The 27,461-nt window shown below is 39.6% G+C and overlaps 1 protein-coding gene and 1 long non-coding RNA gene across 5 annotated transcripts in view; one reads left to right on the top strand and one right to left on the bottom strand.

Moving 5' to 3' along the window:
* Positions 1 to 5,174: 5,174 nt before the first annotated feature.
* LOC133257368 (uncharacterized) lies at positions 5,175 to 6,229 on the bottom strand. Its single transcript, XR_009739516.1, has 2 exons — positions 5,809 to 6,229; positions 5,175 to 5,532 (listed from the first exon to the last, which is right to left on the bottom strand). It is a non-coding gene; the product is annotated as an uncharacterized LOC133257368 (long non-coding RNA).
* Positions 6,230 to 6,238: 9 nt separating this feature from the next.
* Positions 6,239 to 27,461, top strand: part of UBXN2A (UBX domain protein 2A) — a 31,112-nt gene continuing 9,889 nt past the window's right edge. The window contains exons 1-6 of one of the 4 annotated variants that reach the window (XM_061433175.1): positions 6,239 to 6,329; positions 6,786 to 6,973; positions 14,498 to 14,558; positions 14,649 to 14,703; positions 23,850 to 23,988; positions 26,171 to 26,277. In XM_061433175.1, the coding sequence (XP_061289159.1) occupies positions 14,663 to 14,703; positions 23,850 to 23,988; positions 26,171 to 26,277 (287 nt within the window). In that variant the 5' untranslated portion in view covers positions 6,239 to 6,329; positions 6,786 to 6,973; positions 14,498 to 14,558; positions 14,649 to 14,662. Of the gene's footprint in view, positions 6,330 to 6,785; positions 6,998 to 14,497; positions 14,559 to 14,648; positions 14,704 to 23,849; positions 23,989 to 26,170; positions 26,278 to 27,461 lie in introns of all 4 variants that reach the window. The other 3 variants (XM_061433173.1, XM_061433176.1, XM_061433174.1) reach the window with 3 other exon arrangements.

Genomic DNA, 27,461 nt, shown 5'->3' with positions numbered 1-27,461 from the left:
AAAAACATATCCCTTAAGAATTCAAAACAACAAACCAGTCCTCAGATTTATAGCCTAAAGTTACCAAATCTGATAGTATGAAAACCTCAGGTTAAATCAAAAGATCCTAAGCACAAAGCAAAAGTTAAACGTAAATTATCTCCAAAAGAATGCACCTTCAACAGGATATGCAAATATATATAGTCTCATGAACATGACTCAGTAAAAAAAAAAAAAAAATCAAAAACAGCCAGCACACACACACACACACACACACACACACAAAAGCCCAGACAGCATAAAAGAATAAGACCCACAATTTAATATTGATTAGAAATAGATTAAAGATTAGAAAATATTAATAACAAGCAAAAAATGAATGAAATTTTTAATGAGATAGAACTTATACAGTTAAAAAGAATAAAGTTAAATGTGAAGTATGACCTATTAAAAAAAAAAGTAACATGGACTTCATCAAATATCACATATCTCACAAAGGACTCATCTAAAATATAAAAAGAACTCTCAAAATTCAACATCTAAAAAACAAACAATCCAATTAGAAAATGAGGAAAAGATCAGAAGAGCTATTTTACCTAAGAGGATATATAGATGGAAAATAAGAATATAGACAGATTTCAACATCACTAACCAGTAGTGACATGCATATTGAGACTATGATGAGTTATTATTACATACCTATAAAAATTAGGGTTTTTTTTAAAAAATTTACCAGTACTGGTGAAGAGGCAAAGAAACTGGATCATTTGATCACTGCTGGTGAGAATGCAAATGGTACAGCAAATCCAAATCTGAAAAACAGTTTGACCGTTTCTCAAAAATCTAAATATACACTTACAATACAAACTAGCAATTGCAACCCTGCATATTTATTCCAAGAAACGAAGAGTTACATCTACATAAAAATCTGTAGACCATAGTTCATGGCAACTTTATTTGTAATAGCTGAAACAAAACAACCAAAAAAAGTTGCTCATAGGTCAATGGTTAAACAAACTTTAGTACATTCAAAACAGATTCTTTGTTTATATTTGCTTTTTGGTTTGTTTATTAACAATCCTTTAACAATGTAAAAACCATTCTTAGTTCACAAATGTACATAAATAGACCACAAACTAGATTTGGTCCACAGGTTGCTAATCACCAACATTTACTATAAATATTAAAGGGACATTTAATAAATAAGAAACAACTTTGTGCCAATAAGTCCCAAAACATAGGTAGGCATATTGCTTAAAATAAAACTAATTACTAAAACTCATGCATGAAGAAACAGATAACCTGAATACCCCTATCATTAATTAAAGAAATGAAATATGTAATGAAATACTATCCCACAAATGTTACACAAGTCCCAGATGACTTCAGTGGTGAACTCTATTAACATCCAATATGTAAGGAAAAGCAATGCCATCCCAGGTCAGGGAACTAAGATCTCACATGCCATGTGGTTCACGCAGAATGAAAAAAAAATTTAAACTGACTCAAAAAAAAAAAAAAAAATAGAAAATCTATAACAGAACTGTATTAAGAGACTGAATCACTAATAAAAACCTCCCAACAAAGAAAAACCCAGGACCAGATGACTTTACTGGTTCTATCACACATGCCTACCAAACATGTAAAGGTAAACTGACACCCATCCTTCTCAAAATATTGAAAATAGAAGAGGACCCACTTTCTAACACAGTCTATGAGACCAGCATTACCTAGATACCAAAGTTAGAGAAAGATATCACAATGAAGGAACTGCAGGGCAATATCCCTTATGAACGTAGATGCAAAAGTCCTCAACAAAATACTAGCAAGCCAAATCCAGAAGCATATTAAAAGGACTCTACACCATGACCTTGGTATCATAGTCAGATGGTATCTTCAATGGACATGAGTTTAAGCAGGCTCCAGGTGTTGGTGATGGACAGGGAAGCCTGGCGTGCTGCTGTCCATAGAGTCGCAAGGAGTCAGACATGACTGAGTGACTGAATTGAACTGAACTGAACACCATGACCAAGTGCGATTTATCCCAAGTCCATTTAATGGGGAAAAGGACAGTTTCCAATGAGTGGTGCTTGGAAGACTGTATATTCACATGCAAAAGAGTGAGGTTGGACCTTTATCTTACACCACATACAAAGACTAATTCAAAATGGATTAAACACCTAATATAAGAGCAAAAACTATAGAATACTTAGAAAAAACATAGAGGAAAATCTTCATGACATTTGATTTGGCAATAGTTTCTGTCAAAACCATAAGAAAAAAAAAGAAAAAATAGATAAATTGAACTTCATCAAAATTAAAAACTTATGTATTAAGTTTCACCATGAAGAATGAAAAGACAACCCACAAAATAGGAGAAATGTTTAGAAATCACGTATCTGATAAGGCATTAAATTCTAGAATACATAAAAAGCCCCTACAACTTGACAACAAAAAATAACCCTACTTAACACTGGACTGGGCTTCCTTGGTGGTCCAGGGGTTAAGAATCCACCTGCCAATGCAGGAGACCTGGGTTCCATGCCTGTTCCTGGAAGATTCTGATACCTGCTACAACATGATGAACTTTTAAAACATTATACTAAGTGAAAGGACAAATATTATATGATCCCATCTATAAGAGATAACTAAAATAGCGCAACTTCATAGAGACAGAAAATAGAGATTATCAGAATCTGGAGTTGAGAGTGGATTGAGGTGTTATTGTGTAAATGCGTACAGACTTTCTGTTTGGGTGAAGAAAAAGTTTTAGAAGTGGATACAAGTTACAAAAGTGGATACAATCTAGTTACACAAGATTGTGAAAGTAATTAATCCTACTTAAAAATGGTAAAAACAGCAAGACAAAATAAAAATCTTGCAGTATTGGTAGTATTGTTCTATTGTTACAGAAGTCAACAAACAGATCAGCAGAAGGGAATACAGATCAAGAATACAGGGCCCAGAAATAGCTCTTAGTGTTGATGGGGATTTGGTATATAAGATAGCATTAGAAATTTTAAGGAAAAAAGGGACTATTTGATAGATGGTCTTGGGACCATGGGCTTTATCTGTTAGATATTACACCAGATAAGTATATGTAAATCCAAGTCCAAGATGTCAACTTGTTCTTTAATAAGCAAGATAGAAGGGCATTAAAATAGATTATTTGCTGAGTATAGTTAAGCAGATTAAACTATTGGGTTAACTACAGATGTACTAGTACCACCGTCCCCCAGGCCCAACTAAAAGATTAATAGGAAACCAATAAACAGATTTGCACTGAAAAAAAAGAGAATGTAATACACCAAATTAATAGAATGAATATGGACCATAAAGCAGGTTAAGTACTGAAGAATTGATGCTTTTGGATTCTGGTGCTGGAGAAGACTCTTGAGAGTCATGGACAGCAAAGAAATTAAACCAGTCAATTTTAAAGGAAATCAACCCTAACTATTCATAGGAAGGACTGATACTGAAGCTGAAGCTCCAATACTTTGGCCACCTGATGTGAAGAGCCAACTTACTGGAAAAGACCTTGATGCTGGGAAAAATTGAGGGCATGAGGAGAAGAGAGCTATAGAGGATGATATGGTTGGATGGCATCACTGACTCTATGGACATGAGTTTGAGCAAATTCCAGGAGATAGTGAAGGACAGAGAAGCCTGGCATGCTTCAGTCCATGGGGTCACAAAGAGTTGGACACGACTTAGCAACTGAACAATAACAACAACAATAGAATGAAGGGAAAAAAACATAATCATTTCAACTGACACAGAAAAGTATCTGACAAAATTCAATAACCTTTTGGGCCTCCCTGGTGGCTCTGTTGGTAAAGAATCTGCCTGCAATGAGGAAGACCCAGGTTCAATCCCTGGGTCAGGAAGATCCCCTGGAGAAGGGCATGGCAACCCACTGCAGTATTCTTGCCTGGAGAATTCCATGGACAGAGGAGCCTAGCAAGTTACAGTCCATGGGGTTGCAAAGAGTCAGACAGGGCTAAGGGACTAAGCACATGCTTTACTCATGTCTTGGGAAAGGCCCAAGCATGCCTTTCAAATCTTTAATCAGGTAATACCTTGCCTAACTTGCTGGTTCTGCCCATAGATCAAAGAAACCAAAATGAAGAACAAGTGGCCAGATCTCTTCCCTACCTTCCCCTGAAATAATCTCCCAAATTGTACGACCAAACCATGTGAAGAAGATAACACTTACAGGAAAATCACAATAAGTCGACAGGCCTGCAGGCCATTGAGATGGTGACTCTGACCCCATATCTTAATGATTAACTGAGATTACTGCCCTCCTTCCCTTTAAAAGTTCATGACTAAGCAGACTCTTCAGAGGTGGTTTTTGGGAGATGTTGAATCCACTGTCACTTCAGATTGCTGGCATTCTGATGAAAGGCACTTTTCATTTACTACCAACATTTGTGACTATGTAACTGATTTTGTAGGTGGTGAGCAGTGGGATCCCCAATGGATAATAGTACTGGCATAATATAGATAAATGGAACAAAAATTTTCTGGGGGGTCACATTGTATGCCATGTGGAACTTCCCTGATAAGGGGGATCAGGGATCAAACCTGTGCCCCCTGCAGTGGAAGAATCTTAACCACTGGACCACCAGGAAAGTCCTAAATGGACCAGAATTTTGAGTCCAGAAATAAACCAACACATCTAGGGTCAGTTGATTTTTGACCAGGGAAGTGTTCTCTCGTTATCAAATGGTGCTGGGACCAAAAAAAAGAAGACAAAGAAGAGGGAAAAGAAGAGGAGGCATCATATAAAGGCCATCCATAGAAAAGTCTCTTTATCCTAAGGAATCAAAGTAACTCCTTACTGGTGGCTTCAACAGACAAGATCCCTGGAGAACAAGTTTGAAAGCTGAACTAACCACAGGATCTCAGAATTGCTCACCTGAAGAAGAGTTCAAAAGATTCACAGTGTGCCTTTACTTGCATGGGGATGGCAGGGATCTACAGATGAAGCCCAATATCAACTTGAATCCCAACATTAAAAACTTTCAAGTAAAAACAAATAGGCAAATGGAGATTATATTTGAAAGGATTATTCCAACAGGGATGAGGGTGGGATTGGGGGGTGGAGAAACTATAGAAATAAAGCCAGAGGATAAATACAAAGGGAAGAACACTCAATTGTCCCAAAACAACAACAACAAAAAAGTCCTGGATTTAGATAAAGAGAGACTTTATTGGAAAGGATTATTCCAAGAAGAGGAAAAGAAACTACAATGCAATGGGGTGTGGTAGCTGAGGCGACAACCATCACTATCAGGGAATGCTATCACGCACTGAGGCCTGCAATTTACCTCCAGAGTTAGACAGAAAAGGGCCCTTCTTTGAGAGGGAGGAGGAACAAAGACTACACAGAACTGGGCATAGGGCCAGGGGGATGGATGGGTGGAGGTGGCAGTTGATCACTCAGCACATCAGGGTGGTTTATGTGGAGGTCAGCCTACTTTTCCGAGTGATGGTGAAGGGGGGATTGTAGGCTGGATCAGGTTGAGAGTGGGTCCAAGTTTTAGGAGCCTGGAGGAAAGAGAGAATCTTAAGTTTGGTCAAAACAAGGTAGCTGGTATTTTGTCCAGATTGTCAGTGGGCACAATCAGTAAAGACAATCAATCATGAGGCAAAGAGAACGGCGATTTGGAGGGTCTATGTCTGACCCTGTCATGGGTAAACAAGGGGACATTCGTGAGTCTGAATAAACCACGTGGGGGAAGTGTGGTTTCTTGCTGTCAGCCCTTCCAGGGACACGAAAGGGTCGCGGGGGGATGGAAGGGGCGGGGAGGGGGTGTTTTTAACCGTCGCTTTCCGGAATCTCGGGTCTCAGGTAAAGTTCAACATGGTCAGAATGCAGGGAAATCTCTCCACAGATTCAATCAGAGGCTGACGAAGTACACAGGTAAGTTGGTGCTGAGTTCTGAGGTGAGCCCACACCTAGCTCCCTGCGTTTTCCGCGCCGAGTGAAGAGATAAGAAGCTCAGCGTCCGCAGGAGGAAGGAGGCAGCCGCCATCGGCGCGGGCCACTGGGCGAGCCGAAGCGACCGCCGCCGCCGCCGCCAGCCCCGCCCCCGAGCGCGCGCGCTCGGGTCTGCGCAGAGCCAGCCTCGGCGCGTACTCGGCGCCGGGCGACGGTGACCGAGGGAGGCGCGCGCGGTTCCAGCGGCCCGGCCGCCGAGCTCGATTGGGCCTGGGGGCGGCTGTGCTCCTCCTCTGAGGGGCTCCAGCCCGGCGGCGGCGGCGACTGCGGCCCCTGAGCGGACTGAGACCGAGGCCGCGAGGCGACGGCGCGGCGCGGCCCCCTCCAGCGGCCGCACCGGGAGGTGAGTTTCCCGGAGCCGCGCCGCGCTCGGCTGGGTGAGGGGCTGGGCCGGCCGCCGGGCGGGGCCCGGTGGATGGGTTGGATGGGTCTGGCGGAGCCGCCTCTCCAGGTCTTTGTCTCGGTGTCGGAGATCCGGTCCGCGACCCCGAAAGGACGCAGTGGGGCGGCGGGCGGGGCGGACTCGGGGCCCGCGCAGGTGAGGCGCGGCTCCGGGGCCGCCGACTCCGGGCACGCGCCCGGGTGGTTTTCTCGCTCTGCGGGCGCTCGGAAACTTCGAGTTCTCTGTTCTCAAAATGCAGACTCGCAGCGCAGAAATAAAGAGCATGTTTGTGTGGGGTGGACCTTTCTTAGGTAACTTCATTAGTTGGCTCTTGAAATTCACTTTTATTTTGTAGGCTTGATGGTCTCTTTTCCTACTTAATTTCTTTTTTTCCTCTGTGTCCATTTTTATTTGCAGTTTGTTGCTTGTCAGCAATAACGAACGTTAGTGTGGCTTCCAGCGTTGGTTTCTTCGTACTCAATCTGAGATCATTTGAAAGTAAAGATAGGAAACTGGCAGCCTCTACTAATGTGGGATTGTAAAATAGGACCGATTGTATAAGCGACGTGAGAATCAAGCTTCCTTATTTCATAGTCGTGGCTCAGGTGTGTTTTGGGACTGTTTATAAGGTAAAGTTAGAGACAGGCACTGCTGATGCTGCTAAGTCGCTTCAGTCGTGTCCGACTCTGTGCGACCCCATAGACGGCAGCCCACCAGGCTCCTCTGTCCATGGGATTTGCCAGGCAGGAGTACTGGAGTGGCTTGCCATTGCCTTCTCCAGAGACAGGCACTGGTGGAATCCAAAAAATGAGTAAGAATTGTGTGCACGACGCAGGGAGTAATTAAGCACACAACAAAAGTGATGCAAGGCAGAAACTACTACGTATTGAGCCCTGACTTTTAGCCCTGCGTGTGGTAAATACTTTACACGAAGACTTTAATTACTGAATATTTAATGCTGATTACTAAGTTTATCATTCAAATGTTTTTAGTACCTATTGTGTGCTGAGTGCTGACGCTATGACAGTGACCATTATAAGTTTGTGCAGTGTCACTGGAGGAGACGAATAATCACGCAAGTAAATGTCTATCAACTTAACTGTTGTTTTTCCGACGCTAAGTCATAATCCGACTCTGCGACCCCATGGACTGCAGCAAGCCAGGCTCCTCCGTCCTCTGCTGTCTCCCAGAGTTTGCTCAAACTCATGTCCTTTGGTTAGATGGTTATCTAACCATCCTCTACCTAGAAAAAAGCTGAAAAGGAATGTACGGTGTTGTGTGAGCATGTAACCGGGGACTGAAGAAATCAGTTCAAATTTTCCTAGGAATAGGTCATCTTTGAGCTCAGTTATTATGGATAAGTAGGATATTAGGTGAAGGAGACTCCAGTACTGGAACTCTTCGGACCCCCCCACCCCACACCCCACCCCTGCCTGCAGAAAGGACACCAAAACGGTTTCAAAAGGAGGGAAGAAAGATCCAGGCAAAGGAAATCAGTTCCACAAAGACTTGAGAATGTTTGGGGAACTGAAGATCAGATCAGATCAGTCACTCAGTCGTGTACGACTCTTTGCGACCCCATGAATCACAGCACGCCAGGCCTCCCTGTCCATCACCAACTCCCGGAGTTCACTCAGACTCATGTCCATCGAGTCAGTGATACCATCCAGCCATCTCATCCTCTGTCGTCCCCTTCTCCTCCTGCCCCCAATCCCTCCCAGCATCAGAGTCTTTTCCAATGAGTCAACTCTTCGCATGAGGTGGCCAAAGTACTGGAGTTTCAGCTTTAGCATCATTCCTTCCAAAGAAATCCCAGGGCTGATCTCCTTCAGAATGGACTGGTTGGATCTCCTTGCAGTCCAAGGGACTCTCAAGAGTCTTCTCCAACACCACAGTTCAAAAGCATTAATTTTTCGGCGTTCAGCCTTCTTCACAGTCCAACTCTCACATCCATACATGACCACAGGAAAAACCATAGCCTTGACTAGACGAACCTTTGTGGGCAAAGAAATGTCTCTGCTTTTGAATATGCTATCTAGGTTGGTCATAACTTTCCTTCCAAGGAGTAAGTGTCTTTTAATTTCATGGCTGCAGTCACCATCTGTAGTGATCAGAACAGGTGAATTGAGGGGACTGTGGTTAGTTCGGGCCAGAGAGATGATGTGGGGCCTTTTAAATAATGTTAAGGTTTGGGGACCAGTTTTCTCTTTTCTTTTTTTAAAAACTTTTATACCCAAACTTTCAAACTACTCAAATGTAGTGAGAGAACATTGCAGTTAACTCCTTGTCATGTTATCCAAGGTATTTGGATCTTATTTGAAGAGTAGTGGGAGGTCTTGATGGATTTTAAGCAGGAAAGTCTCATAATCAAATCTGTATCTTAATCAAAAAGGTCACCCTGACAAAAAAAAAAAAAAAAAAAACACAGAACAACAACAGAAAAGAATTCCCTGGCCGTCCAGTGGTTAGGATTCCATACTTTGACTGCTGAGGGCCTGGTTTGATCCTAGTCTGGGAACTAAGATCCCATAAGCTGCGCGTCACTTAAAAAAAAGAGAAATGTCACCTTGACTCCTGTGTAGAAACTGAATTGGATGGGAACAAGAATGGATGTGGGGAAACCACCTAGAGATGATGGCACTAGGGTTGTGGTTGTGAAGGTAGGGCAAATTCAAAGAGAACATAATTGATCTCTCCTTGTTGTGTTAGTAATTCTATATTCATGTCTTTTGGAGGAATCGTGGAAGGTTTTCTAAAGGAGATTGTATTTGAGATGGGTTTTGCAAGGGAAATAACAGTATGGAGCCCATTCGGGAATGAAAATATCTTTGTGTCAAAACAGTAGCTAACTCAGGGATCTGGAGGGTTTTTTTGCAGAAGTTTCACCTTTCTCCTAGGATTTTCTCACTGAAATTACTTTTGTCACTATCATTGTGGTCCTTGTGAGCTCCCTCCTTAACAATTTTTTCTATTAATAGAAGAGAGCAAAAACGTATGTTCTTCATTACTGGGATTACAGCTAAGCTAAGCTAAAACTTTCCAAAAGATTTCATTTTTTTGTTGTTGTTGTTATATATATAATAGTTAATAAACTAGAATTCACAAAATATACAAATAACTGTCGTTTTAGTGTTTGAATCTGATGGCCATAGTTTGATCTTGGCAGCTTAATCCTATTCTGTAGAAGATGTAGCTGAAAGGTGATCCATTGGTTTCTTTTCCCTTGTGCTGAATGACTTTATCCTTAAAGGAGAAACTAGTTTCTGCATAGCATGCTTAGTGGTACAATATCTTGATTCAAATTCATAATCTTAAAAAAAAAAATAGCCTGTAGTATGTTTTTAAAAATAAGTAAAATTTGTAATACGCATATTTTTCTTTTCAAATTCTAGTGTATACATTAAAAGATGACATTTCTTGGTAGTCTAAATTTATTTTGATTGGATTTTCCTTTTAGTGGATACATTCCAGATAGCTCAGTTTCCTCTGGCTCCTGACTGATTTTATTACTACAGTTGTTGGGAGTAAGTGGAATAATATTTGAGAAGGTGTTTAGTAAACTGTGATATACAATACAAATGTAAGATGGTAGTGGTACTAACTGGAAGTAAACTGAAGCAGAATGAAGGGACTGGTGTTCATCTGTCCATTCTGATGCCCAGCCTCATACTGGTAACTTCAATATTTGTCAGGTGGCTTTTTTATTTTCTACATACAGTATGTACATGACTTAGGTTCTTTCATGTCACATGACTGATGGTTGTAGATGCTCACTCAATGGATATAAAATTTTTACATGGTTCATTTCCATGTTACTAATTTGTGGTAGAAATACCTAAAATAATAGTAACTTTATGTGCATTATAGAATAAGTTTTTTTTTTTTCCCCCAAAACCATTTATTTATTTATTTGGCTGCATTGGGTCTTAGTTGCAATATGTGGGATCTTCACTGTGGCACAAGGGTTTAGTTGCCCCACAGCATGTGGGATCTTAGTTCCCTAACTAGGGCTCAAACCCACGTCCCCTGTATTGGAAGGTGGAGTCTTAACCAGTGGATCACCAGGAAGGTTCCTAGAATGAGTTTTTACTTTGCAATTCTGTGCTGTGTTTGCAATTAGTAATTCAGTATATTTTTTTCCTTGTTAGTCTGTAAACTTCCTGTTAATGGATACTGAGTCTGTCCTTCTACCATTAGTTCTAAACTAGTACCTTGCACACAGCAGTGGGAGGTTCAATAAGTATACAAATGTTTTTTAAAGTTAATCTAGTGAAAAGAAAAGTGAAATTTCGTAGCCATGTTGAAATTAAAACTTTGAGACTAAGTCTGAAGGTGTTTCTTACTATAAGTCCTTGTAACAGAGGTTATAATTGGGGACTGGGAAAAGAGAAAGGAGCATAACATTACTGTAGTCTCGATATTTCTTTTGTTCTCTGAACAACCTTCTTAGGAGGACAATTATCTCCAAGTTACAAGTTAGGCAACTGGTACTTAGAGAAGTTAAGCAACTCTTAAGCTCAAAAATGATGTAGCCAGTATTCCAGCACAAGATAGTTTGAATGCAAGGTCTGTTCTCTTTTGTTCTCATGGAACAAGTAAAACCAATTTATCAATAGCTTAAACTATGAAATGATAAAACATATTAATAATTTGCTAGAGAATAATAACTTATTAGTGGGAAACATAGTGAGATGCCTTAAGGATGGCTCCTCCCTGCTCTGCACTTGGCTAAGCACCTTGGAGGGCTTCCCCGGTAGTTCAGTTCAGTTCAGTCGTTCATCGTGTCCAACTTTTTGCAACCCCATGAATCACAGCACGCCAGGCCTCCCTGTCTGTCACCAACTCCCAGAGTCTACCCAAACCCATGTCCATCCAGTCGATGATGCCATCCAACCGTCTCGTCCTCTGTCGTCCCCTTCTCCTCCTTGGTAGAGCAGCTGGTAAAGAAAGTGAAAGTTGCTCATGGTGTCTGACTCTTTGTGACCCCATGGATGATATAGTCCATGGAATTCTTCAGGCCAAAACACTGGAATGGGTAGCCTTTCCCTTCTCCAGCACATCTGCCCAACCCAGGAACCAAACCAGCGTCTCTTGCATTGCAGGTGGATTCAGCTGCATTGCAGCTGGCAAAGAAGCTGACTTTGCTTTATATCAGGTTCTCTCAACATTAGCACTTGACATTTTGGGCAATACTTTCTTGTGGGGACTGTCTTATGCATTGTAGGATTTTCAGCAGCATTCCTGACCTATTAGGAGCACCCTTCATCCCAGTTGTTTTGACAACCCAGAAATGCCTCCAGCCATTGCCAGATGTCTTCTTAGTGGCACTGTTGCCTCCTGGTTGAGACCCACTGCTTTATCTTTATACCATAGTTTCATAAAAACAATACTAATATATAAATGTTTTCTCTTTGAATGCAACTAATTTTTTTAAAAGTAAATACGGGGTTTTATGGGCTTCCTCTGTGGCTCAGTGGTGAAGAATCCACCTGCAATGCAGGAGATGTGGAGACACGACTTAGCTGCTGAACAACAACAAATATTCCTTTGTGTGTATATACTACGTGTTGTTCAGACATTTATCTGTTGGTGGACATCTGGATTGCTTCCATCTCCTGGCTTTTGTGAATAATGCCTCAACCACCAAATTCTTTTCTACACCCACTGCACCATTGTACATTTCCACCAGCAGGGTTCCAGGGCTTTAGTCTCTCCACATCCCTGTCAATGCTTACTATTTTTGTTTTATTAAATAATAACTATTCTCATATGTATAAAGTGGTATCTGATTGTAACTAGTGATGTTGAGCATCTTTTTCATGTGCTGATTGGCTGTTCATATATCTTTTGGAGAAATGTCTGTTCACATCCTTTGCCCAGTTTTGAATTGGTTTGTTTTCCCTGCTGTTTTTAAGTTGTATTTTTCTATCATTCACTTGATAGCTGCAAACCTTTGACTGCTTTCCAGAGTTCTGACTAAGTTGTTCCTGACAGTTTCTGCTTATCTTTCAGTGTTTCTGTGGAGATAGGAGCTTGCAACTGCCTGTTCTCTCATTTTGCTGACATCACCCTCGAGTGCATTTTGGGAGTGGGGGTGGGGAGGGTGGTTTACTGGAGTATAATCATTTACAATGTTGTGTTACTGATAGTTTCTGCTATGCAGCATAGTGAGTCAGTTATATATATGTAACTCTTCTTTCGAGTCTGTTCTCACATAGGTCATTGCAGTATTGAATGGGGTTCCATGTGCTCTTCAGTAGGTTCTTATTAGTTACCTGTATTATATGTAGTAGTTTATATATGTCAGCCAAGTTCAATTTTTTAATTTTAAATCTTGGATATATCTAGAATTTATTTTTGTAATGGTGACTCCATATGACTGTTGAGTTTATTTACAAGTCCATCTTTTCCTGATTTTTTTGTTTGTTTGATTTTAGATCTGTAATAATAGCATGGATTCCTCATGGGTTTTTGTTGTATTCAATGAGTATGATCCATTAGTATCATCATTTACTTTGATGTTCCATTTCCCAGATTGGTCCAGTGGGAGCCTCTTCATGTAGTTTCAGTGTCCTTTTATGTCTTCATCATTCACTGAGCACCATCTTACTTTCTGGAGCAGTATGTTTCAGTTTCATTGTTCTTTCTCTGCCTGTGTAATCAACATTTTCTCTAAGGAGCCATGATTCCCTTTTTAAGGAAAATTGTATTTAGAAACCACGGTGTGAGTTTTTGGTATACTTATCTAGTGTAACCTTGCTTCCAGTACTTCTCAAAGGGCACATGGCTTGGATTGTTTTAAACATTGACTTGTTTGATTATTTTGAAAATCAATTTGTTGTTTTTAAAATTTTTTTATTATTTTTTTCACTTTCATGCATTGGAGAAGGAAATGGCAGCCCACTCCAGTGTTCTTGCCTGGAGAATCCCAGGGACAGGGGAGCCTGGTGGGCTGCCATCTCTGGGGTCGCATAGAGTCAGACACGACTGAAGCGACTCAGCAGCAGCAGCAGCAGCACCAAGTCTTAGTTGCAGCATGCAGGTTCTTTAGGTGCAGCATACCCTTAGCTGCAGTGTGTCAACTCTGAGTTGTAGCATGTAGAATCTAGTTCCTTGCCTTAGGGTCAAACCTGGGCCCCCTGCATTGGGAGCTTGGAGTGTTAGCCACTGGACCACCAGAATGCCCATGATTTCTGTGCTTATTTCTTACATCATTTTTGTTGTAAAGGCAAGAATATTGCAGAAAGTTTGGAAAAGAAAGAAAATAATCCACAATTTTATTACCTGCCAAAAATAACTATTTTCATTCTTGTTTCTCTCCATTTTTTCATATTCAATTTTTGCTGAAATTTTTATTTCCTATATTTTTCACTTATATGGTGTCTTTTTCTTCATAATTATTTTTGAGGGATACATAATATCCCATCAGGGCTTCCCTGGTAGCTCAGCTGGTAAAGAATCCTACTGAAATGCAGGAGACCCCGGTTTGATTCCTAGGTCAAGAAGATCTGCTGGAAAAGGGATAGGCTACCCACTCCAGTATTCTTGGGCTTCCCTGGTGGCTCAGATGGTAAAGAATCCACCTGCGATGCGGGAGACCTGGGTTCAATCCCTGGATTGAGAAGATCTCCTGGAGAAGGGCATGGCAACCCACTCCAGTATTCTTGCCTGGAGAATCCCCAGGGGCAGAGGAACCTGGTGGGCTATAGTCCACAGGGTCGCAAAGAGGCAGACACGACTGAGTGACTAAGCACAGCACAGTGTCCCACCAAGCAGCTATATCATGACCACTTACTGCATTTTCAATTTTTCCTGATGAAAAACAGCTGTGGTAGACATATTTTTTGTATATAGCTTACATTGTTGGTCTTTTAAGTTTCCAGAAATCTGGAAGATCAGGGTCAAAAGATATAACATGGTCAGTTTGCTTTCTCCTGAAATTGTGAGAATGAGTTTATATTGATTTCATATTTTGTTACTATTGGAAGTTGAATGAAATGTTTACATTCACTTTTGTTTGTTATTAAATCAAAGGGTACATTATTTTTCATCATAATATTTACAAAATCTTTCTTTATCAGAAGATTATCCAAATCCTGAATTTACTTTTTACTATTGCTTTACTCTAGGTGAAAGTGACAGCTTTGAGTCTGGTCATTTGTTCTTAAGACCTCTTTAGTGCTATTTTAGGTGTGTATAATAGCTTCAAAAATATTTACATATGGGGGAATGAATTTATTTAAAATACTGTATTAAAAACTTTAGCTTTTCCTTTTACAGTAAAACAAAAGAGAATGAAAGAAGTAGATAATCTTGAAAGTATAAAGGAAGAATGGTAAGTTGAGTAATGCATTTTCTTTGTACTATATTTTTATCACAGTTCACTTATTTAGTATATTTTCATTATGATTATTTGTTAAGTATCTATGAGTAATGTATTTGAAAGTTGGTATTTTTCGCATTAAATGGATTTTTAGTGAAGTTTCTAAGTATTTTTGTGATTAGTTTTTTAAAAAGTGTTAAATTTCTTTCTGCTCACATATTATTTCTTTTATGTAACTGAAAAATTAAAGTAACTGTTTACTTCATTAGCCCCTCATCTTCTACTGTCTTGGAGTCATAGTGGAAATATAATGACTTTGGAGTCAAATAAACCCAACTTTGAATCTCATCTCTGTCTTCTACTACTTCTCTGGCCTTTGAGCGACTTAGATTCTTTGAGCTTCAGTGTCTCCTCTAAAAAGGGAGGGGGCATACATAGATATCTGAAAAATTTTTGTGAGAATTAGCCAATTCAAAACACTGAGTATAGTATTAACACATAGCAGGCACCCAATAAATTGTAGATGTAAAGTTTGTGGTTCTTATTAATATAGAGTTCTTTATTCTCCCTTATCTGAGATGAAATATTTATTTTTGTATTATGTTCTTTTTGTCTTAAATATTCAAAGATGTAAGCGCCTTTCATTCATAGTCCATTTAAAAAGATAAATAAGTGTTTATATTAACATGTTTTGTGAAGACTTCTATACCAAATATTGTTATTTTTTCACTGGAGGATTTATTATTTCATGTAAATATCTGATCAGTTCAGTTCAGTTGCTCAGTCGTGTCCGACTCTTTACGACCCCATGAATTGCAGCATGCCAGGCCTCCCTGTCCATCACCAACTCCCAGAGTTCATACAAACTCATGTCCATCAAGAGAGTGATGCCATCCAGCCATGTCATCTTCTGTCATCCCCTTCTCCTCCTGCCCCCAATCGCTCCCAGCATCAGAGTCTTTTCCAATGAGTCAGCTCTTCGCATGAGGTGGCCAAAGTATTGGAGTTTCAGCTTTAGCATCAGTCCTTCCAAGGAACACCCAGGACTGATCTCCTTTAGAATGGACTGGTTGGATCTCCTTGCAGTCCAAGGGACTCTCAAGAGTCTTCTCCAACACCACAGTTCAAAAGCATCAATTCTTCGACGCTCAGCTTTCTTCACAGTCCAACTCTCACATCCATACATTACTACTGGAAAAACCATAGCCTTGACTAGATGGACCTTTGTTGGCAAAGTGATGTCTCTGCTTTTGAATATGCTATCTAGGTTGGTCATAACTTTCCTTCCAACGAGTAAGCATCTTAATTTCATGGCTGCAGTCACCATCTGCAGTGATTTTGGAGCCCCAAAAAATAAAGTCAGCCACTGTTTCCACTGTTTCCCCATCTATTTCCCATGAAGTGATGGGACCAGATGCCATGATCTTCGTTTTCTGAATGTTGAGCTTTAAGCCAACTTTTTCACTCTCCTCTTTCACTTTCATCAAGAGGCTTTTTAGTTCCTCACTTTCTGCCATAAGGGTGGTGTCATCTGCATATCTGAGGTTATTGAGATTTCTCCCCGCAATCTTGATTCCAACTTGTGCTTCTTCCAGCCCAGCGTTTCTCATGATGTACTCTGCATAGAAGTTAAATAAGCAGGGTGACAATATACAGCCTTGACGTACTCCTTTTCCTATTTGGAACCAGTCTTGTTCCACGTCCAGTTCTAACTGTTGCTTCCTGACCTGCATTAGGTTTCTCAAGAGGCAGGTCAGGTGGTCTGGTATTCCTATCTCTTTCGTTTATTGTGATCCACACAGTCAAAGGCTTTGGCATAGTCAATAAAGCAGAAATAGATGTTTTTCTGGAACTCTCTTGCTTTTTCCATGATCCAGCGGATGTTGGCAATTTAATCTCTGGTTCCTCTGCCTTTTCTAAAACCAGCTTGAACATCTGGAAGTTCATGGTTCACGTATTCCTGAACCCTGGCTTGGAGAATTTTGAGCATTACTTTAGTAGCGTGTGAGATGAGTGCAATTGTGCGGTAGTCTGAGTATTCTTTGGCATTGCCTTTCTTTGGGATTGGAATGAAAACTGACCTTTTCCAGTCCTGTGGCCACTGCTGAGTTTTCCAAAGTTGCTGGCATATTGAGTGCAACACTTTCACAGCCTCATCTTTCCAGATTTGAAATAGCTCAACTGGAATTCCATCACCTCTACTAGCTTTGTTCGTAGTGATGCTTTCTAAGGCCCACTTGATTTCACATTCCAGGATGTCTGGCTCTAGGTGAGTGATCACACCATCGTGATTATCTGGGTCGTGAAGATCTTTTTTGTACAGTTCTTCTGTGTATTCTTGCCACCTCTTCTTAATATCTTCTGCTTCTGTTAGGCCCATACCATTTCTGTCCTTTATCGAACCCATCTTTGCATGAAATGTTCCCTTGGTATCTCTAATTTTCTTGAAGAGATCTATACTTTTTCCCATTCTGTTGTTTTCCTCTATTTGTTTGCATTGATCACTGAGGAAGGCTTTCTTATCCCTCCTTGCTATTCTTTGGAACTCTGCATTCAAATGCTTCTATCTTTCCTTTTCTCCTTTGTTTTTCCCTTCTCTTCTTTTCACAGCTATTTGTAAGGCCTCCCCAGACAGCCATTTTGCTTTTTTGCATTTCTTTTCCATGGGGATGGTCTTGATCCCTGTCTCCTGTACAATGTCACAAACATCTGTGACACTCTATCAGATCTAGTCCCTTAAATCTATTTCTCACTTCCACTGTATAATCATAAGGGATTTGATTTAGGTCATACCTGAATGGTCTAGTGGTTTTCCCTACTTTCTTCAATTTAAGTCTGAATATGGCAATAAGGAGTTCATGATCTGAGCCACAGTCAGCTCCCGGTCTTGTTTTTGCTGACTGTATAGAGCTTCTCCATCTTTGGCTGCAAAGAATATAATCAATCTGATTTCAGTGTTGACCATCTGGTGATGTCCATGTGTAGAGTCTTCTCTTGTGTTGTTGGAAGAGGGTATTTGCTATGACCAGTGTGTTCTCTTGGCAAAACACTATTAGCCTTTGCCCTGCTTCATTCCGTATTCCAAGGCCAAATTTGCCTGTTACTCGAGGTGTTTCTTGACTTCCTACTTTTGCATTCCAGTCCCCTATAATGAAAAGGACATCTTTTTTGGGTGTTAGTTCTAAAAGATCTTGTAGGTCTTCATAGAACCATTCAACTTCAGCTTCTTCAGCGTTACTGGTTGGGGCATAGACTTGGATTACTGTGATATTGAATGGTTTACCTTGGAAACGAACAGAGATCATTCTGTCGTTTTTGAGATTGCATCCAAGTACTGCATTTCGGACTCTTGTTGACCATGATGGCTACTCCATTTCTCCTAAGGGATTCCTGCCTGCAGTAGTAGATATAATGGTCATCTGAGTTAAATTCACCCATTCCAGTCCATTTCAGTTTGCTGATTCCTAGAATGTCGACATTCACTCTTGCCATCTCTTGTTTGACCACTTCCAATTTGCCTTGATTCATGGACCTAACTTTCCAGGTTCCTATGCAATATTGCTCTTTACAGCATCGGACCTTTTTTCTATCACCACTCATATCCACAAGTGGGTATTGTTTTTGCTTTGGCTCCATCCCTTCATTCTTTCTAGAGTTATTTCTCCACTGATCTCCAGTAGCATATTGGGCACCTACCGACTTGGGAAGTTCCTCTTTCAGTATCCTATCGTTTTGCCTTTTCATACTGTTCATGGGGTTCTCAAGGCAAGAATACTGAAGTGGTTTGCCATTCCCTTCTCCAGTGGACCACATTCTGTCAGACCTCTCCACCATGACCCACCCGTCTTGGGTGGCCCCACACGGCATGGCTTAGTTTCATTGAGTTAGACAAGGCTGTGGTCCTAGTGTGATTAGATTGACTAGTTTTCTGTGATTGTGGTTTCAGTGTGTCTGCCCTCTGATGCCCTCTTGCAACACCTACCGTTTTACTTGGGTTTCTCTTACGTTGGACGTGGGGTATCTCTTCTTGGCTGCTCCAGCAAAGCGCAGCTGCTGCTCCTTACCTTGGATGAGGGGTATCTCCTCACAGCCGCCCCTTCTGACCTTGAACGTGGAGTAGCTTCTCTTGGCCCTCCTGCGCCTGGTGGCTCAAACAGTAAAGCGTCTGCCTACAATGCGGGAGACCCGGGTTCAATACCTGGGTCAGGAAGATCTCCTGGAGAAGGGAATGGCAACCCACTCCAGTATTCTTGCCTCCCCCGCCCCAAAAAAGGTGCTCAAAGAAACATCTGATACTAACTGTAGAATTCTGAGGTTGTGTCAGGAGCCTCTAAGACCACCTCCAAATGTGATGATTGCTTAGAGGAATCACAGGATTCAGCATACAGTCATCCTAATGACTACGATTTTGCAAAGAAAGGACACTTTCCATGGGGTGATGTCCAGGGGAAACCAGACATAAGCTCCCAAGAGTCCTCACCCAGTGGATGCAGCAGGACACATTCCTCATTCCTCCAGTAATAAGTCATGACAGCACATATGAGATGTCTACTAGGGAAGTTCACTGGAAATGAGCCTAGGGCTTATAGTGGGGGCACATATTAAAATTCCAGACTCTTATGAGGAGCGTGAACAGGGCTTTCAAAGAATAGCAGTCATCAGGCCTGCTCTGTTAACGCTTTTCTACACAGAAATAAGTTGAATGATTTTAAAAATTAACTTAGGACCTCTTCTCACAGTTTTATGGAGACATTATTTACATACCATAATACTTTAAATTCATCCATTTAAAGTATACAATTCAGTGGTTTTTAGTACATTCGTAGGATTGTTAAACCAGTCAGTTTTATAACATTTATATCACCCCAGAGAGAACCCCATACCTATTAGCAATCATGCCCCATTCTCCTGTGTCCTACCCCTGACAACCACTAATATGTTCTCTGAATCTCTGGATTTGCTTATTCTGGGCATTTCATATATCTGGAATCAGAGAATGTGTGGTCTTTTGTGACTAACTTTCATTTAGCATAACGTTTTCAAGCTTCATAATGCTGTAGCATGTAATCAGTACAGTTCAGGAGGCCTGGCGTGCTGCGATTCATGGGGTCGCAAAGAGTCGGACACGACTGAGCAACTGATCTGATATGATCAGTCGCTCAGTCATGTCCGACTCTGCTACCCCACAGATTGTAGCAAGCCAGGCCTCCCTATCCATCACCAACTCCCAGAGCTTGCTCAGACTCATGTCCATTGAGTCAGTGATGACATAAACGTTAAATAATTAGTAAGATGTCTATACAAAAGCTATATTAAGTTTTTGTACTTTTTGTTACTAGAGAAATCCCTAAGACTTCATGACTCTTAGCCAATACAGCTTTGATAATCTGGTTTCAGAGTTACAAAACAGGGTTTTTTTGATGATAGTTGCATCATAAATGGATAATGACAAGTGAGGGAAAGGATGATAGAGTAGAAAACAAAGATGAAATAAAGTTGTCTGTCTGTATTTTATTTTTAACTAGAGTTTACATTTGGGTCTATTCTTTGTTTTATACAGTTCTATGGAATTTGACAAATGGTGCTAATGTGTGTAATGTTGCATTTTTAATCCCACATACCAGTAGTTAATTGTTGGTATACAAGAAAGCACTGACTCTTGTATATTAAAATTTATGTCCTGCAACTTTGCTACAACTGCTTATTGTTCCAAGAGTTTTTTGTTGTTGTTGATTCTTTTGGATTTTCTATGTAAATCCTTTCTGTGTAAGTCTTGTTATCTGCGAACAAAGACAATTTTGCTTCCTTTCTGATCTGTGTATTTTTTTGTTTCCTTTCTTTGTCTTACTGGTTTAGCTAGGGTTTCCAACATGGCATTGAAGAGGAGTGGTGAAAAGGGGCATCCTTGTTTTGGTCCTAATCTTAGGAGAAAAGTATCTTGTTTCTCATCACTAAGTATGACATTAGGTTGAGAGAGTTCCTCTGTATTCCTAATTTGCTGAGTTTTTAATCATGAATAGGTGTTCTGTTGATATGATCATATGAATTTTCTTTAGTGTGTCAATGTGGTGGATTACATTAATTGATTTTCTAATGTTGAACCAGTCTTCAGTTCAGTTCAGTTCAGTCGCTCAGTCATGTCCGACTCTTTGTGACTCCATGAATCACAGCACGCCAGGCCTCCCTGTCCATCACTAACTCCTGGAGTTCACTCAAACTCACATCCATCGAGTTGGTGATGCCATCCAGCCATCTCATCCTCTGTTGTCCCCTTCTCCTCCTGCCCCCAATCCCTCCCAGCATCAGTCTTTTCCAATGAGTCAACTCTTCGCATGAGGTGGCCAAAGTACTGGAGTTTCAGCTTTAGCATCATTCCTTCCAAAGAAATCCCAGGGCTGATCTCCTTCAGAATGGACTGGTTGGATCTCCTCGCAGTCCTACTTGGTTGTGGTGTACAATTTTACATATTATTGGATTCAAAATGGTAGTATTTTATTGAGGATTTTGCATTTATACTTGAGAGTTTTTCCTATAGTTTTCTTTTCTTGTAATGTCTTTATCTGGTTCTACTATTTAGGTAATGCTGTCATCATAGAATGAATTAGAAGTATTCCCTTCTTGCTTTTATTTTCTGTGAGAGATTGTAGAGAACTGATATCAGTTCTTCTTCAAGTGTTTGATAGAACTCACCAGCGAAGTCATCTGTGCCTGGTGCTTCTGTTTTGGAAGATTATCATTTACTGATTTTTTTTTTCTTTTTGCCACGCTGAAATTCCCTGATTCAATTTCTTTATCACATGTAAGCCTATTCATATTCTCTATTCCCCCTCATGTGAGTTTTGGTAGATTGTGCTTTTCAAGGAATTGATCCATTGGCTCTAATTTAATCTAATTTTTAGGTGTGCATCTCCAATACATTGTACTCTGAACCTCTTAAAAGCCTAGATTAGGGAATTCCATGGCATTGCAGTGATTAGGACTCTGCTCTCACTGCCAAAGGACCAGGTTCAGTCTGAATTCAGTTTCAGATCTGTGAACTAAGATCCTATAAGCCATGTGTTATGGCCAAAAAAAGAAAACACACACACACACACACACACACACACAAACAACAATAAAAAAGCCTAAACTGTTTGTTATTCATCTGTGTGTCTTGCCCACCCAGCATAGTAGGTAGTCAATAAATGTTTGGATGACTTAGGTTAAAGGACTTGTAAAACTTCAGCTACACTGGATGCTCAGGTTTATTTGCTTTGTACCTAGTAATTAACTATACACTGCTTTCTGAACAGAAGGAACAATACCAAAAAAGCATAAAGTGGTTGAAAAGATATTATTGTCTAATATTTGAGAGCTTACTGTGTGCCAACATGTGTACTAGTATGCACAGTACTATATACCAGGTGTAAATAAGCCTCTAAGTGCATCACATTTAATCTTGACAACAACCCTGTTAGATAGGTAGTGATACTAAGACATCATATAGATTGTCTTAAGAGTATTTATAAAGAGAATTACCTAGAAGAGTAATTCCTAAAAGAATATACCTAAATTGAAACATTGCCCGTAAGAGACAATCTAGCATAGTGATTAAGAGTAGGGACATTAGAGGCCTGAGTTCAGTTTCCAGCTCTGCCTCCAATAGCTGCCTCCAGTAGCTGCCTCCAATGGCTTTGTCATTGTGGGCAAATTGCTTAAGCTTTTTCTTTATCTATTAGGTGAGGATAAAATCAATATGTGCCTTTTAGGTCAACATGAAGATTGAATGAGATAACATGTGTAAAGTACTTAGAATAGTTCCTATCATTTATTGATAAATGCTTAATAAATATTAGCTATTAACAGAGGCTTTATAATGCATCATGGCTAGGAGCATAGACTTGGAAGATAGATTAACAGAGTTCGAATTCTGTTTCTGCCACTTACTAGCTGTGTAACGTCTAACATGTAACTTAATCTCTTAACATGTTAACCTCTTCATGACTCATTTCCTTGTCTGTAAAACGCAGATAAGAGTAGCTGCCTTGTAGATCCTACACAGTGTAAGAGCTATAAAAGTGTTATTATTTATGAAACCTGAGAAGTTATATCTCAGTACATTTATAAATTTTCTATGTGCTTTAGAAGTTTTTGTCAAACAAAATCTTAGGTGATATTTCTTATATGACAAAATATAAACACAGATGCATACACAGATGAATGGTAGTTGGGGTGGGCAGAAAAGGATGGAGGAAGGTGGTCAAAAGGCACAGCCTTCCAGTTATAAATATTCGTAAGTCATGGGATGTCACGTGCATTATGGCAACTGTAGTTAATCATAATGTATTGCGTATTTACTAAGAGTAAATCTTAAAAGTTCTCATCACAAGGAGAAAAATTCTGTTGCTGTGCATAGTGATGGATGTTAACTATGAATTAAGACTTGCTGTGATGATCATTCTGCAGAATATACAAACATTGAATCATTACGCTATATTTCTGAACCTAAAATAATGTTATATGTCAGTTATATCTCAATTTACTAAGAAAGAAAAAAACCCAGTAGAGTATTAAACCACTACAAATGAAAGTCTTGAGTGGGAAATTTTATTCTGAAGTGCACAAAGGGGCAAAGCTATGATTATGACTGTTCTTCACACATTATCACCTTTCATTTCAAGAGTGCTCTCTGTTACCAAAAATACACAGTAACTCCTGTTAAAGCCATTTTGAGACCTTTACAAAGAACATATATTTTTTTCACTTTGGACCGGTGGTTTTTCCACATGGCAAGATGTACCCATCCCACCCCCAGGGGTCCTCTGGCATTGTCTGAAGGTGTTTTTTATTATAAAACTGGAATGTAGAGGGATGTGCTCGCTACTGCTCACAGACACTGCTGAACCTCCTACAATGGATGGGCCAGCCAGCTCAACAAAGAATTATCTCTCCCCAAGTGTCAATGGACTGAAGTTGAGAAAGCTCTGCTCTGGACCAAAAGGGTTAATGCCTTTTTCCCAAGGGTATATATCTACTATCTTAATTTGAAATAGGATCTCTGACTGCAGACATGGAGGTAGAGTCTCAGTGTTATATCCCTTAACCAGAGCAATTTATGTAAACTTTTAGAGAATTAGTGGTCAGTAATGCTTCTTCTTTTTGTGTCTGTTTGTGTGTAGGGTTTGTGAAACAGGATCTGACCACCAACCTCTTAGTGATAGTCAACAAAAAAATTGTGAATATTTTGTCGACAGCCTTTTTGAGGAAGCTCAGAAGGTTGGTGCCAAGTGTTTGTCTCCCACTGAACAAAAGAAACAGGTAAGAGTCCATAAATCTTTTCTCTCCTGATATTTCTCAAATATGGACCTTTAGAGGTCAAAACTGTTTTCGTACTAATCAGTTCAGTTCAGTTGTGTCCAACTCTTTGTGACCCCGTGAATCGCAGCAATCCAGGCCTCCCTGTCCATCACCAACTCCTGGAGTTCACTCAAACTCATGTCCATCGAGTCGGTGATGCCATCCAGCCATCTCATCCTCTGTCATCCCCTTCTCCTCCTGCCCCCAATCCCTCCCAGCATCAGGGTCTTTTCCAATGCGTCAACCCTTCACATGAGGTGGCCAAAGTACTAGAGTTTCAGCTTTAGCATCAGTCCTTCCAATGAACACCCAGGACTGAGCTCCTTTAGGATGGACTGGTTGGACCTCTTTGCAGTCCAAGGGACTCTCAAGAGTCTTCTCCAACACCACAGTTCAAAAGTATCAATTCTTCTGCGCTCAGCTTTTGTACTAATAGTAAGATACTATTTACTTTTTTCACTGTATTGAGTTTGCACTGATATTGCAAAAGCAATGGTCAACAAAACTGGCACCTCAGGAGGAACTGAGGCTGTGGCACCACACAGCACCACATCGTACCAGTAATTACTCTACTCTTTTCTTTGCATTTGCAGGGGGTGAAAAACATTGGTTTCAATTAAGAATGTCCAAAAAAAAAAAAAAAAAATTAAGAATGTCCTTGATAAAGCAGTGAAACTTAGAGATTCCATTAAATCCTAACCCATCAATAACCTATCTTACTAACTTTCTGTATAATAAAATATGAAGTATATACATAAAATGAGGCTTCCCTGGTGGCTCAGACAGTAAAAAATCTGCCTGCAATGCAGGAGACCCAGGTTCATTCCCTGAAGAAGGAAATGGCAACCCACTCTAGTATTCTTGCCTGGAGAATTCCATGGACAAAGGAGACTGGCAGGCTACAGTCCATGGGTAGCAAAGAGTTGGACACGACTGAGAGACTAACACACACACACACATATGTGAAACTCTTCTGCAATATACAGAAGTATGTTAAGGAAAAGTACAGTTGCTTGAGATGCAAGCTGAACAGTCTGCTTTTTCATGGTGTACTGTTTTTACTGGAAAGGATGCTTTACAGACAACTGATTTTTCAGTCTTGGCTATTCGGCAGACATTTCCTCAAAATATATAAAGAGAGTCTGACACTTCAAGGAAGTGAGATGATCCAGAAGATGTTGAGAGATTAAATATTTCTAACAGTAACACTGACAGTTCTTTTTTTAAGCAAATTATTGTGTTTGTTTTTTTTTTTTAATAATTTTACTTATTTATTTATTTTTGCCTGTGCTGGGTCTTCAATGCCGCGCAGACCTTTCTCTAGTTGTGGTGAGCAAGGGGTACTGTCTAGGTGCGGCGCACAGGCTTCTCATTGCAGTGGCTTCTCTTGTGAAGCACTGGCTCTAGGGCATGCAGGCTTCGGTAGTTGCGGCTCCCCAGTTCTAGAGCACGGGCTCAATAGTTGTGGTGCACAGCCTTAGTTATTCCACAGCATGTGGGATCTTCCCGAATCAGGGATCAATCCATCTCTCTTGCGTTGGCAGTCAGATTCTTTATCACTGAGCCACCCAGGAAGTCCAAACTGATAGATTACATTTGAAGGAATAGCTATTAATTACTCTTAGTTGTTTTTCCCCCATTTTTATTTTTAATGTTCAAAGTCTAATGTTCAAGTCGTTTCAGATTTCTCTAGCTGTTGAGAAGTCTGTTCTGACGAGACAGCATTAGTGCCCTTTGAGATAGAGCACAGGATATTCTTCCAAATGAGTTCTCCTAAAGAAAATGATTAATGACTTACTTTAAAATATTATTCATTATGAACTAGATTATACATGAACATTATAATTTTTGATATTTTATATTTGAAGCTAGCTCTTAAGAATGGTATATTTAAAATTTTTTAACTGTGTAATGGATGTTAATTATACTCATTCTGTAATCATTTTGCAATATATACATACATCAAGTCACTATGTTGTACTTGTAAGACTAATACAATGTTATATGTCAATTCTATCCCAATTTTAAAGAAAAGATTGATACATAAAATATATATTGATAGAAGAAATTTTCAAAGGATTTTTAATCTACTAGTACATTTTATTGATTAACATTATACATTTTGTTTCTTACTGCTTTGCAGGTAGATGTAAGTATAAAATTATGGAAAAATGGATTCACTGTCAATGATGACTTCAGAAGTTACTCTGATGGTGCAAGTCAACAGTTTCTGAACTCCATCAAAAAAGGGTAAGCAGTCTTTGTTAGCAGAAGGATATTTTAGATATGTTTCATTTGGAAGATTCCTTTTTAATGTTGTTCACACATCCTTACACATTCAAAAATACTTTTTCTCTTTTAAATTCAGACTTTTCATAAGATGGGTTTACTTAAGAGAACCACAGCTATAATCTTGAAGGGTCAGGAATGTGAATTCTGATCAACCAAAATCTGACAAATTAATTCACTTTGCCAAGTGTTACTTAATACCACATCACATCCTACTTGTTATTTAATAATTATGTTTAAAGATCTTTATAGTTGTTAAATTGTGATTTCCATTGCCCTGTAGTGTTTTATATTATATATTTATAAAAACTTGAAAATCACCCACAATTTCATTACCCAGAAGTAATAGCAGAAGTATTACTGCTATTAACATTTCTGTTGAATTTCATTTTGGCACTTTCTGTCCATAGATTTATACATAATTGTGCATATATTTTAAAAAGTATTTTGACTTTATCTTAAAATACTTGAATATATCTGTATATTATTTTGTTACAATGATGAGCCATAATTTATATCTATACACCTAGTTGTTGGTGATTTGATTATGTCTTAAGTCTCCCACTATAAAAAAATACATGACTATCCTTGTGTTTAAATTTTTAAGAAAAATAACAGCTTTATTTTTTAATTAAAGTTTTATTAAAATAAAATTAACCTACCATAAAATTTACTCCTTTAAAGTATACAATTCATAATTTTTTAATGTATTCACAGAGTTATACAACCATCAGCACATTAATTCCAAAATATTTCTTTTTTCATCACCCTAAAAAGAAACCCCATGCTAGTAATCACTGTCCACTCTCCATTTCCCCCTCCTCAAAACCCTGCACAACTGCAGTCTACTTTCTACTTCTATGGATTTGTCAATTTTGAACATTCCATATAAATGGAATCATTTTGTGTTTGACTTCTTTAACTCAACACAGTATTTTCAAATTTCATTCATGTAGCTTTTAACAGTTCTTCATTCCTTTTTTATTGCCAAATAGTGTTGCATTGTATGGATATGCTACATTTAGTTTATTCACTTCTCAGTAGAGAGACCTTTGGGTCATTTCCACATCTTGCTTATCACAAATAATACTGCTCTGAACATTTGTGTACAAGTTTTCATGTGGACATATGTTTTCAGTCCTCTC

This window comes from Bos javanicus, chromosome 11, assembly GCF_032452875.1.
Source record: "Bos javanicus breed banteng chromosome 11, ARS-OSU_banteng_1.0, whole genome shotgun sequence".
Classification (NCBI taxonomy): domain Eukaryota; kingdom Metazoa; phylum Chordata; class Mammalia; order Artiodactyla; family Bovidae; genus Bos; species Bos javanicus.
This window is presented reverse-complemented; position numbering and strand designations above follow the sequence as displayed.